The sequence below is a fragment of the Drosophila arizonae genome, chromosome 3 (genome assembly GCF_054131065.1).
Source record: "Drosophila arizonae isolate 15081-1271.41 chromosome 3, UAZ_ARI_1.0, whole genome shotgun sequence".
Lineage (NCBI taxonomy): Eukaryota > Metazoa > Arthropoda > Insecta > Diptera > Drosophilidae > Drosophila > Drosophila arizonae.
Window position 1 is genome coordinate 17,985,872 of NC_142923.1, and position 18,119 is coordinate 18,003,990.

Consider the following 18,119-nt stretch of genomic DNA (forward strand, 5'->3'; position numbering starts at 1 on the left):
ATGATACACCCCTTAAATGCATAATAGACACAGGTTCTTCCATAAACCTTATTAACAAAAACTTTTTCAATTTCCCAGAAACTAAAGAACATCTAAAAGTTCAAACCATTAAAGGTATAATAGAACTCAATAAAAGCGTCTCATTCGCAAGCAGCAAACTCTGCCCCACTATACAAAAATTCTATTGTCACAATTTCTCAGACAGTTACGATATACTATTAGGTAGAAATTACCTCTCGGCATCCAAAGCCATCATTAATTATGCAGAAGATAACATAACCATAGGGAACTACACTTTCAAATTCAAATATAATAAAGAAATTTCCAATGAAACCCCTTACCCTCCAACAGAATTCGAGTACGACTTATTTTCGTACGAAATAAATAATAATATTGAAGAAAAATACGAATACAGACTGGACCATCTAAATCCAGAAGAAACAAATAAATTAAAAAAAATACTTCACGACTATAGTGACATTCAGTACAGAAAAGGTGAAAATTTGACCTTTACTAGTACAATCAAACATAAAATAATAACCAAACATGAGGACCCCATCTATAAATACCCTTATAGACACCCTCAAATTCTTGACCAAGAAGTCAACAAGCAAATTAACGAAATGTTAGAACAGGGAATCATTAGAAAATCTAATTCACCCTATTGTTCACCCATATGGATCGTACCTAAAAAAGAGGACGCTTCCAAAGAAAAAAAATATCGATTAGTCATTGACTATCGTAGACTTAATGAAATCACAATAGATGATAAATACCCAATACCCATCATGGATGAAATCCTTGATAAACTTGGCAAATGCCAATATTTTACCACTATCGATCTAGCAAAGGGCTTCCATCAAATTCAAATGGACCCTCAATCAATCGCAAAAACTGCATTCTCAACAAAACAAGGGCATTACGAATTCACCCGTATGCCTTTCGGGCTAAAAAACGCCCCTGCAACCTTTCAAAGATGTATGAATAACCTTTTAGAAGACTTAATCTTCAAAGACTGTCTAGTTTACCTCGACGACATAATCATATTCTCAACTTCACTAGATGAACACCTAGCTTCCATAAAAAAGGTATTTGACAGATTACGCAAAGCAAATTTAAAACTCCAATTAGACAAATGCGAATTTCTAAAAAAGGAAACACAATTCTTAGGACATATAATAACAACAGAAGGAATCAAACCTAATCCCGATAAAGTAGCAGCTATAGTAAATTTTCCAATTCCCAAGACACCAAAAGAAATTAAATCGTTCCTAGGTCTTTGCGGATTTTACCGCAAGTTTATTCCAAATTTTGCCAAAATAGCAAAACCACTCACTCTAGGATTGAAAAAGGAATCCAAAATTGATATAACTAACCAAGAATTCATCTCAGCTTTTGAGAAAATGAAAGTACTTATAACGAATGACCCAATACTAATCTATCCAGATTTCAATAAAACTTTCTCTCTAACCACAGACGCAAGTAATGTGGCTATAGGAGCAGTCCTCTCACAAGACCACAAAGCAATCTGTTTCGCAAGTAGAACTTTAAATGATCACGAACTCAATTATTCAGCAATAGAAAAAGAACTATTAGCCATCGTATGGGCTACCAAATACTTCAGACCATATCTCTTCGGTCGAAAATTCCAAATCCTTAGCGATCATAAACCACTAGTATGGCTACACAATATTAAAGAACCAAACATGAAATTACAAAGATGGAAGATTAAATTAAACGAATACGACTATACTATAAAATATCTACCAGGAAAGGAAAACCACGTAGCAGATGCCCTCTCTAGAATCAAACTAGAAGAAAATCTTTTAGGAGAAGAAATTAACAGTTCCCGAGCAACCATTCATAGTGCTCAAGAAGACAATCAAAACTTAATACCTATTTCAGAAAGACCTTTAAACTTATATAACAGACAAATCGAATTTATAAAAGGTAACGAAGACAAAATCGACATAATACATTATTTCCACAAAACAAAAATAAAAGTAACATATATAGAAATGACAGATACACTTGCCAAAAACATAATTAAAGAATATCTTTGTTTAAAAAATAATGCCTTATACTTTCATCACCTCTCAGATTTCCCAATATTCCAAAAAGCTTACGCTGATATTATAAATCCCGATAGTAAAACGAAAACGTTAAGAACTTCAACAAAATTACAAGATATCCTCACCTTTACAGAATTTAAAGAAATAATTCTTTCAAACCATAAGAAATTACTCCACCCAGGTATTACAAAAACGACCAACTGGTTCAGAGAAAAATATTATTTTCCAGACCACCAAAATCTAATACAAAATATCATTAACGAATGCGAAATTTGCAATCTATCTAAAACTGAAAACAGAAACACAAAACTGACTTTTGAAATCACTCCAGAAGTATACAATCCCAGAGACAAATACGTCATGGACTTTTATTTAATTGACAACAGACAATTTTTATCTTGCATTGACATATATTCGAAATACGGAAACTTAGTAGAAGTAAACAGTCGTGATTGGCTCGAAACTAAAAGAGCAATCATAAAAATTTTCAATGACATGGGAAAGCCCATCGAAATAAAAGCAGATAAAGATTCAGCATTTATATGCGCAGCTCTCCAAGCTTGGTTACAATCTGAAAAGGTAAAAATTAGTATCACCACTAGCAAAAACGGTATTTCAGACATAGAAAGATTCCACCGAACAATTAACGAAAAACTTAGAATTATTAATACAGAATCCGACATAGAAAACAAACAGACGAAGTTCGAAACCATTCTATATATTTATAACCATAAGACAAAACACTTGACAACAAACAGAACCCCAGCTGACATATTTATATACGCGGGTACACCTGAATATAATACACAAGCAAATAAGATAAATCAAATCAAAAATCTCAACAAAAACCGAATCGACTTCGAAATAGACACAGACTATAAGCACGCCCCATTAGTTAAAACCAAAACAACGACTCCATTCAAGAAGACAGGACAAATAACACAAACTGACGAAAAACATTACATAGAAACTAATAGAGGACGACAAACTACACATTACAAATCAAAATTCAAACGAAAAAAAAAGACTAACGAAAGTAAATACGACAATTAATTCCAGAAATCACCATATTACTACTATCAGCATATGCTAAATATAAATTCTGAAAAAATTCTAAACACAAAGACTTCTACTTGGTTTAAGCCAGACACAAACGAAATATTCATAATTTCGCATGTACCGAAGAAAATAAGCAAAACACCACTTTATAAGATTTTACCTTACCCAGATAACCAAAATAATACATTAATAGAAAATACTTTTGAGACTTACTACATCTTAAATGATAAAGCATATATAAGAGCCACAAAGAAACAAGAAACAAACGATTGTATAAGTAGCATAATCACTCAAAAATCAACAGAATGTAAATATACCAAAACATTTAAAACATACCAAATCAATTATATAGAACCGAACATTATTGTAACTTGGAACTACCCAAAATCAGAAATCATTCAAAACTGTAATAAAAATAACATTAATATTCAGGGCAATAATATAATTAAAATATATGATTGTAGCCTTCAAATAAATAACATCTCAATTGTAAACACACTTTCCGACTACACACAAACTATCTATGTAACAAATAATATCACAAAAACAGAACCAATATCATTACTACAAACAAAGCAAATAATTTTAGAAAATACTAAATATAATAAGACATTCAATATTATAACCACTACAACTTTTATAATTACTATTATAAGTCTAATACTATTTGTAATCATTAAATTTAAAACAATATCTAAGAAAATTATTATAAGACACGAAACAGCTATAACATCAAGTAATTCAACACCAGAAGAGCAACCACTCCCCGAAATTCATGCACCATTAGAAACCATACCACAATTGTACCCTACATTTTCCGCCTGAGGACAGGCTAATCTCTTTAGGATGGGGAAGTAATATATGCATCAGCACTCACCCACACTTAAACTCGACACCAAAGCCACGATCCCCTTCATAACTCAACATAAACAAATCGCCTCAGAAACAATCATCACTCTGCACCAAAGCCACTCAACATAAACAAATCGCCCTAGCGACTACTTATAAACAAATCGCCTCAGCAACAATCATCCCATCGTCCACACATACAAACGAATCGCACTCCAACGCACTAAACCCTTCCCGTGGGAACTGCATACGCAGCATATTTGGGAGTCACCGATCAGGCCACTCACTTCGCCACAATCACGCCACCATCGATACATATTTCTAGCTATATAAGACAAACAAATCATCAATTCAACTTCAGTTTCAACTCAGCTCTAAGACCGATTGTACATAAGTTATTAAGAATAAAATTTTTTTTTATCTCAACAATAACGTCGGTTTTATTATTATATATATATATGTATTTGAATAAATGAAATAAAGGCAAACAGTGAAACTTTTGTTGAGCACTTGCATGAGGAAACGGAACTCCGGCACGGACTTTACAAGCCCGTACTCCATATTTGGCAAGGACAAACGTGGAGTGAGTGTGCCGGGTAGAGATGAGTCAGCCTTGAGAACATTTTGTACGGGTTGTGTTTTGTTGCGCTCTGAGTTTTCGAATTGTTTGAAGTAATTAAAAAAGTTTCTGTTGAACACATTTTATTATACAATATTTTTTTTTTTTTTTTGGCTTTTCTTCCTGCCATTTGCAAACAAATAATACGCGTACATCAGCGAACGAAAAAAAAATTAAAAATAATACTTGTCTCTTATTGCTGCTCGCCGTAATTCACGTATTTAGCAAATGTATATATTTAAATGCATTTATGCATGTGTGTATATATGTATATATATATGGGGTATAATTTATGAGCTTTTGGCTGAGCTCTAATTAATGTGTGCAGCGGTTGCTTCAACTAGTTGCAACTTGTACAAACTATTTTACAACGTCCAATGCATGTTTATATTTCCCAATTTGAATCTATGCCAAATGCAGAGAGAGAGAGAGAGAGAGAGAGAGAGAGAGAGAGAGAGAGAGAGAGAGAGAGGAGAGAGAGACAGCGAGAGATAGAGAGAGTGAGAGTGGTCCAAATTGCATTTTGAGCTTAGCTTAAATTCTAAATTTGCAACATATCAAATTTGTTGCCTCTTTAAAAGCCACTAAGCGAATTACAATCACTCTAATGCCTTAACCACAGACTGCTGCCAGCATTTACCTATGGCCTTCGTCTTGGGTTTCAGTTTCCTGTTAATTCGTACCACAATTATTCTCCCAATGCGTTTGTGTGTGTGTGTGTGGGTGTGTGTGGGTGTGTGTGTGTGGGTGTGTGTGCTGGGCGTGTCAGCATGGAGCTATTTAAAGCTGTAATAATATCAGCTCAAATAGAATTTAATGAAAGTGAAAGATGACACATAGAGAGAGATAGAGAAAAGGAAGGAGGGATAGCAAGAGAGTGGGAAAGAGCGGGTAAAAGAAAGAAGGAGAAAGAGAGCAAAAGATAACCATAAAGATAGAGAACGCAAAGTGAGTGAGGAAGGAATAGAAAGAGAGAATGAGAGAGAGAGAGAAGCTGATAGGGTACAAAAAGGCAGAGATTGAGAAAAAGAGAGACTGGGAGTCAGAAAAAGAACAAAATGGACATAGTTATACATATGTTTATAGAGAGTGGAAAGACAAATTTAAAGATAAACAGATTGAAGACATAATGCGAGTCAGAGAGCGAGCAACAGTGAAAAGGAAACGCAAATAAACATACAACAGATAGAAGACCAGACATAGAGAGGCAAGTTAGATGAATAGAGATTGTTAGCTGCTTTATGTATATTCTTCCCTGACTAGCTCTTCATATTAAAAAGCCATAAGATAAGCTAAAGTAAATACATGATGTCTAAATACAATAATACAAGATCGCCAATAGTAAATTGTTTATAAAATTTTGGATTTCTAGGGTATACCCAAGATAATATATATATACATATATGAATCTATATATTTGGTAAAGAGTATATAATATATATATGTATATATATATATATATATATATATATATGTGTGTGTGTTATACAGTTACTCAATGCTAATATTATTGCTGTGCTCTCTGACTATTTTGGTTTATGTAAAATTGCGCATACGCCTCGTGTGTCGGCACATAGTGAATGATTGCATTAATTAGTCAATCGGGCCATTATGTGGATTCGGGCTTTAATTAGAGGGACATCTATTTGAAAAGCTTAGGAGCAACAATTATGTCAGGCAACGACAATGGCTTGCTGCAATCAATTATGTTGTTTCGGCTGCTTGGCGACATTGTCTATCCTCATTCTGTGTGTTTTTTAATGTTTATGTTTGCTGCGTGCTAAATGAATCGAGGGGATAAATGGGAGTTGGCTAAAACATGCAAAGCATTTGGCCATAAAATGTGGCCGGTCTGCAGTAGGTGTTGTTGTTGCTGTTTGCTGTTTGTTGTTGTTGCGTTCGTCTGGCCGAAGCGATGACACGACACTTTATTGCCCCCTGGCTGTAAGAGCGACCATTTTAATATGCCCCACCAGCGTGCGTGTGTGTATGCGTGTCTGCGTCTGTGTGCGGTGTTTAATTTGCCACTAATTGCTGCACTTGACGCTCGGTCGAATGAAACGCTTCATTTAATGGCATTGCATTTGCTTTTAAGCTAATGCGAATTACCTAAAGCCAACAATACAAAGAAATATAAATCGAAAAAAGTCAGTAACATTGTTGGATGTCATTAATGCAAATAAATTAAGAATAAAAAGAAAACATACATAATTCTTATATAAAAAGATTATAGACATAAATAAAATATTATTAAATCAAAGTAAATAAAATATATATAAATTAATAATAATATGAAGCATATTTCTTTTATTACAAATTATAGTTACTTAAATTATCAATTGATTATTACACAACTACACTATGTACTATACATAATAGAAAATATTAACTTTATTGTACCATAACGAATATATATATTTAAATAAATATTACAATCTGTGTTTATATATTTACATTTGCTTGAATAAACAAAAATAATGTGAAAGGTTTTTTGAAGACCCCCTTGAAACGGTTCATTGATTTGCAGACCAAACATGAACAATTCACTTTTTTGTTTTTGTTAACTTTCGGGCTAGGAGCAACAAAGGAACCCGAAAAAGCCAACCACAAGCTGAAAGTCGGTCAAGCGGTCAAGCCACAAAAGAGTGCTTTAGTCCTTAGCCATATCTGTAGCCATTTTTGTCTACTTTTTTTATAGGGACAGCTAAGAGCTGCTGAGTAATTGGCAAGTGAGCAGTTAACAGGGACACCGAGATGTATACAGAGAAAGAGAGAAAGGAGAGGGAAAGGCAGAACAAAGGGAAACAAAAGCATAGCCAAAATAAGCAACTAAATGAACATACAACACAATGTGAGCTCTGGGATCGATGCCAGCAGCACCTACCAAAAGCCAATTTGCTTTTGCTGGTTTGGCACAAAATGGTTGGCTGAAAAAAAGAAAAAACCGAATTAAGCTGGGAGCAGTTGAGCGCAGGTCAGCTATGAATCAATTTCTATTCATTTCGAAATTCGAACTAAAAAGCCTTTCACTACTTAAAAGTGAAATAACTTGGGGCAGCTTGGAACTGATAACAAGCAAAAGATAACAAGGTATCGCTTCTGTCTCACAGACGTCAGCAGCTGCTGAGTAAACCCAATTGAGCCGGATAATGAAATGAGCTTCGTGCTGAACTGTGAACTATGGAGCTTAGTCGCTCATGAACAATGTCGATAATCGCTCAAATGGCACTCAATGCAATGCAACAGTTTCACAATTGCACATTTTCAGTTCATAAAATTTGGATCCAGATTAGCCAACCAACAAGACAAGATGGTTCATCAGCGGAACTACTAAGAATATTTCAGTCTTTCAAATAGACAATGAGCATAAATAGAAAATGCTCAGCTCTCTAGCTAAAGCTTGAATTGTCTTATATATGTATTATCAGAATGATTGTGATTGTAATTCCTTAATTCATTTGAGTCATTTATTTATTTATATTTGATTCATCTATAGAACTCCACTTACCGAAGAAGCAGCAGCAGAAGACAATCGTGTAGAGCGTTATGAATATAATGCGCACATCGGTGCGATCGAATATATATTCACTGGTGTTCTCAATGTCCTTCACTTCCTCTTTAGCTGCTTCAGTTAGCTCACTCAATGCTAGAGCTGTGGTTGCTGCTCCTGCTCCTGCTCCTGCTGCTACTCCTGCTGCCGTTGGTGTTGCGGCCGTTGATAATGTGGTTGTTGACTCATTAATGGATAATGCGATTTCCGTGACGGTCACATTGGGTGCCAGGCTCGAGTCATTTCCAGTCGCTGACAATGAACAATCAACTAGGAGCATCAGCAGCAACAGCAGCGGCACTGGCAATGAGCGCCGATGTAGGCGGCCTGTTAGCTGTTGTTGTTGTTGTTGTTGTTGCTGTTGTTGTCGCTGCTGGCAATCTAGTAAGCCGGAAATGTTATAATTTGTAGTTGGAGCTGGGCTATTGCCGGCTTCATTATCATCATAAGCCGCTGATATGTTTGTGCCAACAGTGTTGCACAGTTGTTTATGCGCTCGTCCCTGCCCCACATCCGTTTCCGTTGCTGGCCGACGTCGACGACGTTGACGCTGCCGCTGTCGCTGCCAGAAGGACGCTGCCGACGTCCACTGTCGACTGCTGGCGCTCATGGTGCCAATAATGCGTTGCAGCTGCAGCTCTAAAGAAAGCGTGAGGGGGAGAGAGACAAAGGGATAGACAGAATATAGTGTGAGTGAGATAGAGCAAATGAGTTTCAGCTGCAGATAGTTAAGAGGATGCACAGTTAGCTTTAATCAGCTTTTGCTGCTTTTGTAGTTATTGTTGTTGTTGTTGTCGTCGTCAAAACGCAACGACCCAAAACCACCGCAGCACTTATTGCTGATTAAAATTTACAGAAGCCAGCTGCAAAATTAATATTTTCCTCGAAATTTTCACATCAGCCAGCGGAAATTGTAGCTGCTGAAAATTACGCATACGCCAGGCTCAACAGCGCATTCTTATAAGCAGAGCAAATTACTGTCGAAGCCCTTTCATATACATGTATGCGTGTAATAATCTAATTAGCCCCTGATTTCAAAGAAATGCACGACCTGCTAATACCTTGAGCTGTATATTTTAACTAGTATGTGGGCCGATAAATTAATTTATACAATTAAAATATCATTTTGAAAATATTTTAAAATTCTAAAAAAAAAGCTAAAATATATTTATTCTATGAATAGTTTATTAAAATTAATGAATGAATTAATCTCTTAAAGATCTAATTAAGCTCCTGTTTGCATGTCCAATTAAATACAGGGTATTCATCGCCTTCAGAGTTTACAGCGTACATTAATTACACAGGCCAACAAGTTGTAATGAAATTTGGTAACCAGGATTAGATTACGCTTAACCAACGAGTTTGATGTGCTGCAGTCGAATGTGAAGATAGGGAGAGAACAGAGAACAGCTATAAAGTCAAGCCTCTGAATGGATCTATTTTGTATAGAGTTCTGGTCATATATTGGATGTCATACATATGCTATGTTTAAAAACTGTTACGAATTTTTCTTTTAATGCGTGTTACGTATATTCGTTAGCCGAACTTATGGGATGTTATGTCGACACTCCACTACTTATCTGCAAAAACGTACAGCTATTCTAAATGTTTGGCTATATTTTTACTTCAGGATGATTTTCTTTTTGAAGTGGAGGAATAATAGGTAATTGCTGAAGTAGGATATTTTGATAATTCGTACCCCACTAAATCGAAAAACGCGATAAATCAAAAAAATCTATCCCCTTCAAAAAACACCTTTCTCAATAATTTTCTATAATTTTAATTTCTGTGTAAATCGAATAATAAACTGATCTCTTGTCATTTCGAATTATCGGGACTCTATTGTATTTATATTATATTGTAGTTTTAGCTTTCGTTAAAAAAGTATTTAATTACATCTGAATACTAGATATAATCTAATTGGCAATAGTTTTAAATACATTTTAGTAGTTTTAAAGTCAGTCAAATAACATAAAAAGTTCTTTAAATTAATTTGAGCTCTTTTCATGTTTACTTTACCCAGTCCTGTTCAGTTGTGTTTGATAAGTGAAGAACTTTTGAGCTTTATCCAATGGCCAATTAGGCGTCAGCATCTTTCATAAAAATACAGTGAAACATCCGAAAATCGTGTGACATTTTGTATTCGTTGTTTTACAGGCGCCGACATTGGATATTATTGTGAGACCTCAATGACTGGAGGGCTGCGTGCCAGCTGTGCATGACGAGGACGATTCAACAGGGCTTTAATTACTTGATGGCTATTTTTTGCTGCTGTTCGAGTGTATGTGTGCGTGTGCGCGTGTACGTGTGTCTCCACATATGAGCACAAAATTAGACGAGTCCTTATTAATTAGAGCACGTACAAAAAGGTGGCACACACACAGAGAAGCGGGCAATAATCAAAGCACTCTTGGCCTACAGACGACAACGAGGGGCAGCAGCAGAGCAGAGCAATGCAGCGCGGGGTTCGGGGGCTTTGGGCTACCTGCACTTTATGCACTCGCATAATTAGCAACGAAACGTGTTGCATATTAAAAATAATGACAATAATAACAAGAGAATGTGAAAGAGAGGGAAGAGAGAGAAAGAGAGAGAGAAAAAGAAAAAGAGAGAGATACAGAGAGAGATGTGTGTATTGTGTAACAATGCTTACAATTATGCGTTCGTACATACTGTGGCGAAATTTCAAATATTTGTGGAATGCTTGCGGCATAAATGTTACGGCCGCTCCGAAATGATCAAAAAGCTTTTACAAGTCCTAAATAAACACAAACACAATCAAAACTTCTGGGCTGGAGAATTATTTGCAACAATCGTTATACTCGTTCAAGGAGTGAACAGAGTTTATTGGTTCTGCCTTGGCCAGATGTGCAGTAGTAGTATCTGTCTGTCTACCTATATATCTGTTTGTCAATCTGTCTAATAATCTGCATATATCTATATAATGAGTGAGCATATGCTTAACTCTTCCTGTTTATTAAAAGGCGGATGTGGCGTAAAACCCATATACCCCTTTGACTGTCATAATTTTACAGCTAGGCTTAGCAAGTTTTGGAAATGAAATACTGAATATTAATTGCCTTGCCTATTGACGTCTGACTCAAGCAAAACAATTAGACTTTCAAAGCATTTATTTAGCTCCAAACGAGTATTATACAGCCAGTTAAGCAGCACCAGAATATTTGTGGCCTGTTTTCTTAGGACTTATCTGATCGCAAGCGTGTATCACATGAATGCTGCACAAATGTTTCAATTATGCTCATTATTAAAGTCAGCTTAATTAACATGAACATTCAAGCTGGGCAGAGCAAGAGATAGAGCTATCAAAAGAGAGTGAATCTAGATATATATATAGAGAGAGAGGGAGAGAGTGAAAAGGCATATGAGAGAAACAGTAGACGGAAAATATATATTGCTGACAGTGTCACGATTTCCTTCATTAAGTTTAATTGCGTTGTGTGTGGAATACAAGAAAAAGCAAAAAAAAAAAAAAAAAAAAAATGATTGCATTGCGATCTACGTGCAGACAAGAAAACTTAAACAAAAATCTGATGTGCCTGTGATATGTCAAAGGTCGCAAGCCAACTTTAAACAGGCTACAGTTACATCAATGTATTTATCTAAAAATTATATATTTCTCTCTGACAAGATATTTTCCACATTCGTAGTATACGACAACATTTATTCGTCAATTAAGCTGCTTTTATAAACTAAAACAGTAAAAGGCATTTGAACTGCAGCTCAACTGTTTTCAATGAAAAGTCATGAATGCTATTCAGAAAGTTTTTTCTTCCGCTTTAACTCAATTTAAGCCAAGGGAAAAAGAGTTCAGAAAAACTACATTGGGTAAACCCATTGGGAAAACGCAAACAAAACAATGGCCCGAAGTGGCAATCAAATACAGAATGAAGCGTCGCAAATAAACTTTTCAGCTTTACGCCCCACTTTCCACCTACACAATAGTACATCTCCACCTTCCCCGCGATTATCCCGCTTTTGCACTTTGTCGGCAAATTGCAAAAAAAAAACTTTACTGCACTTTGTCTGCGGATGAATAGGAATGGCAATAGCAGTATATGGGTCAAACAGAAGAGAACAAGAACTGCAATTAAAGGCTACAGTTAATTGGCTGAAATTATAATTGATGACGCCGGCAAAGGGACCGATTGCAGCTAACTGCAAAAGAAAGGCGCAAATAGGGTAAACAAGAACAGCTCTATTAAAGATTTACCTGTTCATTATTTATTATTATAATTTTCAGGTTTTATTGTCATTGTCATTGTCATTGTCATTGTCATTGTCATTGTCATTGTCATTGTCATTGTCATTGTCATTGTCATTGTCATTGTCATTGTCATTGTCATTGTCATTGTCATTGTCATTGTCATTGTCATTGTCATTGTCATTGTCATTGTCATTGTCATTGTCATTGTCATTGTCATTGTCATTGTCATTGTCATTGTCATTGTCATTGTCATTGTCATTGTCATTGTCATTGTCATTGTCATTGTCATTGTCATTGTCATTGTCATTGTCATTGTCATTGTCATTGTCATTGTCATTGTCATTGTCATTGTCATTGTCATTGTCATTGTCATTGAAATTGTCATTCTGATTCGGATTCTAATTTAAGTTGATAGACCAATAATTTAATTATGCTAATGTATCATTTCAAAAGAACGATTAATGCATAGATGTAAGGCGCATTAGTAGCTATTTAAATGCCAGTTGGTATTTTTCCCTCTCAGCTGTTGACAAAGTCCGGCTGTTGCGCAATAGGCCTTTATTGACTAGACATGTCCTATTGAAATATAATCCGATTAGTTGCCATATTGGACTGAATAGAGCTGCGAGCTATGCATGTATCGCGTTTCATGCTCTTTGTTTATCCATAACCAAAGATGAGGATTACCTGCTGGTATGCTGATGTCTGTGCTGGCACACACAGCTGCCGTTGGTATATAATAGGCATTTCGATACCGAAACGCTGCAGTTTACTCATCAATGTTTGGCCTAAGCTCATGCGACACGTTCGCCCTCTAGCACACAATCCTCAGCGAACTACCAAATTGTCAACTAATGTCAAATGCAGGTGCACATCGACATCGAGGTGCAAGGTGGGCAGCTCGACTCGGCTACTTACTGCGGCAGTTGGTTAGGCTTAGCCAAGAGTCATGACTGCAGCTGACTATGGCAGGCATCGGGATTAGTTTGCCTCTAAGTGATATTACATGCTACTTGAGCGCACATTTTCACGCCAGGTGTGTGTAACAAGCGCACACATTCTCACACACAAGCGCAGGGAGCAACACATTCAACAGCCTGGTGCTATTTGCTGCACACAACTTGCTGCCAATAGCTGCTTGCCACATGCAACTTGTTATGCAACAGCACACAGCAGAGCAAAGAACAGCCAACAAACACTTCACATGCTTCAGACTGGGTATCAAGAGAGTCGTACATAATATATATACGCTAAAATATCGTTGGGTTATACACGTACACGTATTCCTTTTAAATTTAGAAAAAGCTTTCTGAGAATTGAGTAATATTTGTGGAGTAGAAATAAAAAATCAAGAGTGATATATTATTGCAATGTTTATTTCAAATTCAGCTGCGCCTAACTTTAAAATGTTTTATTTAAGCGCTTTAAGCATATTTAAGAATGCATATAGTTTTTAAAATTAAAAGGAAAATTAAGGGTACTAAATCTGTATCTGTATCTGTATCTGTATCTGTATCTGTATCTGTATCTGTATCTGTATCTGTATCTGTATCTGTATCTGTATCTGTATCTGTATCTGTATCTGTATCTGTATCTGTATCTGTATCTGTATCTGTATCTGTATCTGTATCTGTATCTGTATCTGTATCTGTATCTGTATCTGTATCTGTATCTGTATCTGTATCTGTATCTGTATCTGTATCTGTATCTGTATCTGTATCTGTATCTGTATCTGTATCTGTATCTGTATCTGTATCTGTATCTGTATCTGTATCTGTATCTGTATCTGTATCTGTATCTGTATCTGTATCTGTATCTGTATCTGTATCTGTATCTGTATCTGTGTCTGTATCTGTATCTGTATCTGTATCTGTATTTGTATTTGTATCTGAATGTAAATCTGAATGCAACATAGCAGATTAACTGCAGTTGCCAAATGCAAGAAATTGAGTCGTAAAACCCGGCGGAAATATCGCAGCTGAAAACACTGCAAGTTGTGTGTGGCAGCAACAAATGGCAAATTGTGCGAAACTAAACAATCCAAGTGAATTTGCCAAGTGGTATGTGCTGGGGACTTAATGCTGCCATAGTCGGTTGTACACAGAGGGATGCCTCGAGGATGCCAGTGACAGCCGCTCGAGCTGCAGTCTAAGCACCTGGCTTAACAAAATAATGCGTCTGCGAGCCTCGTTGGCATTGACGACGACGTCGTCGACTTTCGTGGGGGAAATTTGCTTGACTCTTTAATGAGCCAAGCGGTGGGAATGGCAATGGGACGTCAGGGATGGGTAGGATCTTACGTTGAAGTTTTAATGCCTGGCAAACTAAGCTGTTTGGCAAATGAAAGCTGACACTTGCCAGTGTTAAACCAGCCAAATTGATTTTCCTCATACTGATTTAATTAAAAGCCAACTGCAAGTGCAATGAAATTTCCAGCCCATCCCCCCATTGCCCTCAAGCCTCTCATGCGACTACAATGCGTCGAGCGAATGCAGGGCTTGAGAAATGCTGTACTGGATATAAGGGCAAGGGCGTTGCGGGGTCGGGGTAAATTTTGACTACAGCCCAACAAAAGACAAGCAACGACAATTGAGCAAAAAGCTGAAAGCGCAGCTAGTTACAATGTCAAATATGTTGACTTTAAATTAAGTGAAATGCACAGTTTTTGTTTGTCTATGAGTACAGTGAAGACACGCTATGAGATATTTTCGGATTTATTCTTGGTACTATATAAAGTTTTAAAATAAATATTTTAGAGTTAAATCTGAATGTACAACTTTTTAAATTAATTAAATAATTTTGAATACCAGTGCTGGTAAATACTTTTAGAAAATAATTTGTATTCAAATTATAATTAGTCGAATCGAGGCATTGCATAGCATATGCACTATTTTTTTTTTGTCCCTTGCAGTTTTCCACTTGGCGAATGCTCACTGTAATTTTCGTTGGCTCTTAATGCACGAATATCACGCAAAAAACTGCAAACCAAATGGCGAACAACTTGTGCAATTTTCTTCTGAACGATAACAACAACAAAAACTCATTACAAATTGTTACAAAATGGTTCGCAGTTGTTGTTGTTGTTGCTGTTGCTGGCTGTTGTGGCATCCAGTTGGCTGTTGGCTCCACAGTTACTAGACAGCCCTGCCTAACCTACATACGCTACATGTGGCTCCCTTGCGTTCGCCATGTTTGCGTAAATTGTGCTGAAGTACGGACATTAAGTGGTAATTGAGTGTTCTCTGTGCGCATCATGTGAAATATGTTGTACTCCCCCCACAAAAAAAAAAAAAAAAAAAAAAAAAAAAGAAGGAAATTTTAACTGAAAAGTGTTTTAGATGCGAGCGCTTGATTAAGAGATACCCTGTAATAGTAAAGTGTAGGCAGTATATGCTGTAGTAGTGTCACACATTTGCTGAGAAAATTTGTAGAGAAGAGAGATTTGGTAGAGTATTTAACTTATCAACTGAGTTAGTATCTTGGATAATCTACTGAGCTTTAAGAGTTCTGAAATTATGCCAAAAAATCAAGTCTTAAGAGCAGCTCCAATAGATTCTCAGCATATATAACTGCTGAGCAATTGAAAAAATCTATTAAGTAAAAATTTGTTAATCTAATCAATTACATATATTTCAATTCTCTTATTTATGTGTTCTTAGAGATCTGAAAGAACAATCGCAGTCCGGCAAAAAGTTCGAAGTGCTATGTGTGCCTCGCCTTTTCTTGTAACAAAAATTGACTTAAAGTCAATATTCTCTATTAACATACTTTCAAGCAGTACAGGGTATAGAAAATTCGAAAAATGGAACCACAGACACAAACACAGAGATGTGTGAACAAAATGCGGCTACTAAAAGTGCAGCTTCAGACTGCAATGTGGGCGTGTTGCGCTCCTGGCGGCTCGTCACGATAGCTTTGATTTATGCTGATTTATGATTTATGATTTATGACGGGCTTTTATTAGTATTTATTTTTTATTTTTTTTTGGCTATGCAGCCAGAAATGTAAAGCAATTGCTGGTAGTCGGAGGGGATTGCCATTGATTTGTTTCAACCAAAATCTAGCTGTGCATCTAGCCGAAATTAACTTTAAATCACTTCATGATGCGAGTCGCTTTGAGAAAAATACCAAATACGGAAATTGGCTACAGCAATAGTATGTCAACTTCTCGAAAAAAAAAAAAAAAACAGTATTACGATTATTTCTGTAATCGAAATTTCATTTTATTTATTGAGTTCATATTTTTGCGTATTTAAAAAAAAAGTTCTTGTTTTTATTCATTCTGTAAATGCATTTCAATCAAAGTTTTTTGCTGTCATCAATTTAATGGACGATTTTTTGTTTCATTTTTTAATTGCAGTCATTTGAACAACTACATGTTTTTTTTACACACGTATGTACATTTTGTTTTTTATTATATTTCAGCTGTGCTTACAAAAAAAAAAAAAAAAAAAAAAAAAAAAAAAAAAAAAAAAAAAAAAAAATGGTGCGAAATGAACAATTCAAGTGTAATATTCAGATGAAAATAACTTAAAATATATATGTGTATTTTATTTTATTTAGAATATCGTATATATTTATTATATATTTAGAGAATGATAGAAATGAAATATTTATTGTTGTTTCTTTAATTGAGAAATATTTTAATTCATATATATATATATATATATATATAAATTTTTTTATTTTTAACTTTTATTTGCAATGCACAATCAGCACTTCACTTCCTCTTGTGTCCACACGAAATAAATGCAGGGCGCTGCAGCAGAAGTTTTTAAGTTGGTAACTTGGTTTCTGGCTATATAATGCGTTGCATGTTGCATGCGCAAAAGCCATCGCCATAGCCATCGCCATAGCCGGCGTCATTGCCATTGCCATTGCCATGGGATGCCAATTTATCCAAAGTAACTTAGCCATCAAATTGCCAAGTCGGCAAAGCCGGCCAATTTGTGCAATTCGCATTGCAAAACGCTAGCGGCGAATATGAAAAGCGTCGCTCGTGTTGCATATTTATGGCCATCAATGCAATTCATGCGGCTCAAATAGCAAACGGCAATTGGCCAAAAGGTCGTTAACGATGACATTCCGTAGATCTTCTCCTATTTCTGCTTTTTGTTTTTTTTTTCTATTACTAAGGCTAATAGTGTCCTTTGGCTGAGCTCGTTTCGAATTACATTTTCATATAATCCTTTAACTTTTGCAGGCAAAGCTCTCAGCGTTTGAATTGCTTCAAATCAAATAATGATTTCTCTTTAAGAATTTGCATAGCTATTTTATATTTTATATAAAAATTGAAATACGTCTTGTATTTTTTAATTAATAATGCAATATTCATGCATTTAAATTCGATTTCAATTTACTTTATATTTATAATTTATTTGTTCGTCTCTTATTTAAATCAAATTGAGTTTCAGTTTTACTATATGCAAGTTTTATGTAAATGCACTAAAATTTCTTTTTGTTTATTATCATTTAAGTAAAATAATTTAAAATTTATTCAATATAAATTTAGTTTGAATTTTAATTCTATTTAATTATTCATTTAGCTTTTAGTTGTAAAGTCATAAAATTCACTTCTTGATTTCACTTTTTATGAGTTATGTGAAAAATTATTAATGCCGAAAGGTTCGCTCTAATTACACACATTTATGTAAAATCAATGCAAAAAATACTCATAAATAAAATTCAAAGGCATTCAATTAAAAATGGGAGTTTAAAATTTTGATGAAAATGTTTGCCAGGGAA

The 18,119-nt window shown here is 35.4% G+C and overlaps 1 protein-coding gene across 7 annotated transcripts in view; it reads right to left on the reverse strand.

Moving 5' to 3' along the window:
• TrissinR (Trissin receptor) overlaps window positions 1-18,119 on the reverse strand; it is a 49,357-nt gene that overhangs the window by 15,747 nt on the left and 15,491 nt on the right. For all 7 annotated transcript variants that reach the window (XM_089463672.1, XM_089463670.1, XM_089463669.1 and 4 more), the window contains exon 3: window positions 8,108-8,788. In XM_089463672.1, coding sequence (XP_089319798.1) covers window positions 8,108-8,759 — 652 coding nt within the window. In that variant the 5' untranslated portion in view covers window positions 8,760-8,788. The remainder of the gene's footprint in view (window positions 1-8,107; window positions 8,789-18,119) is intronic.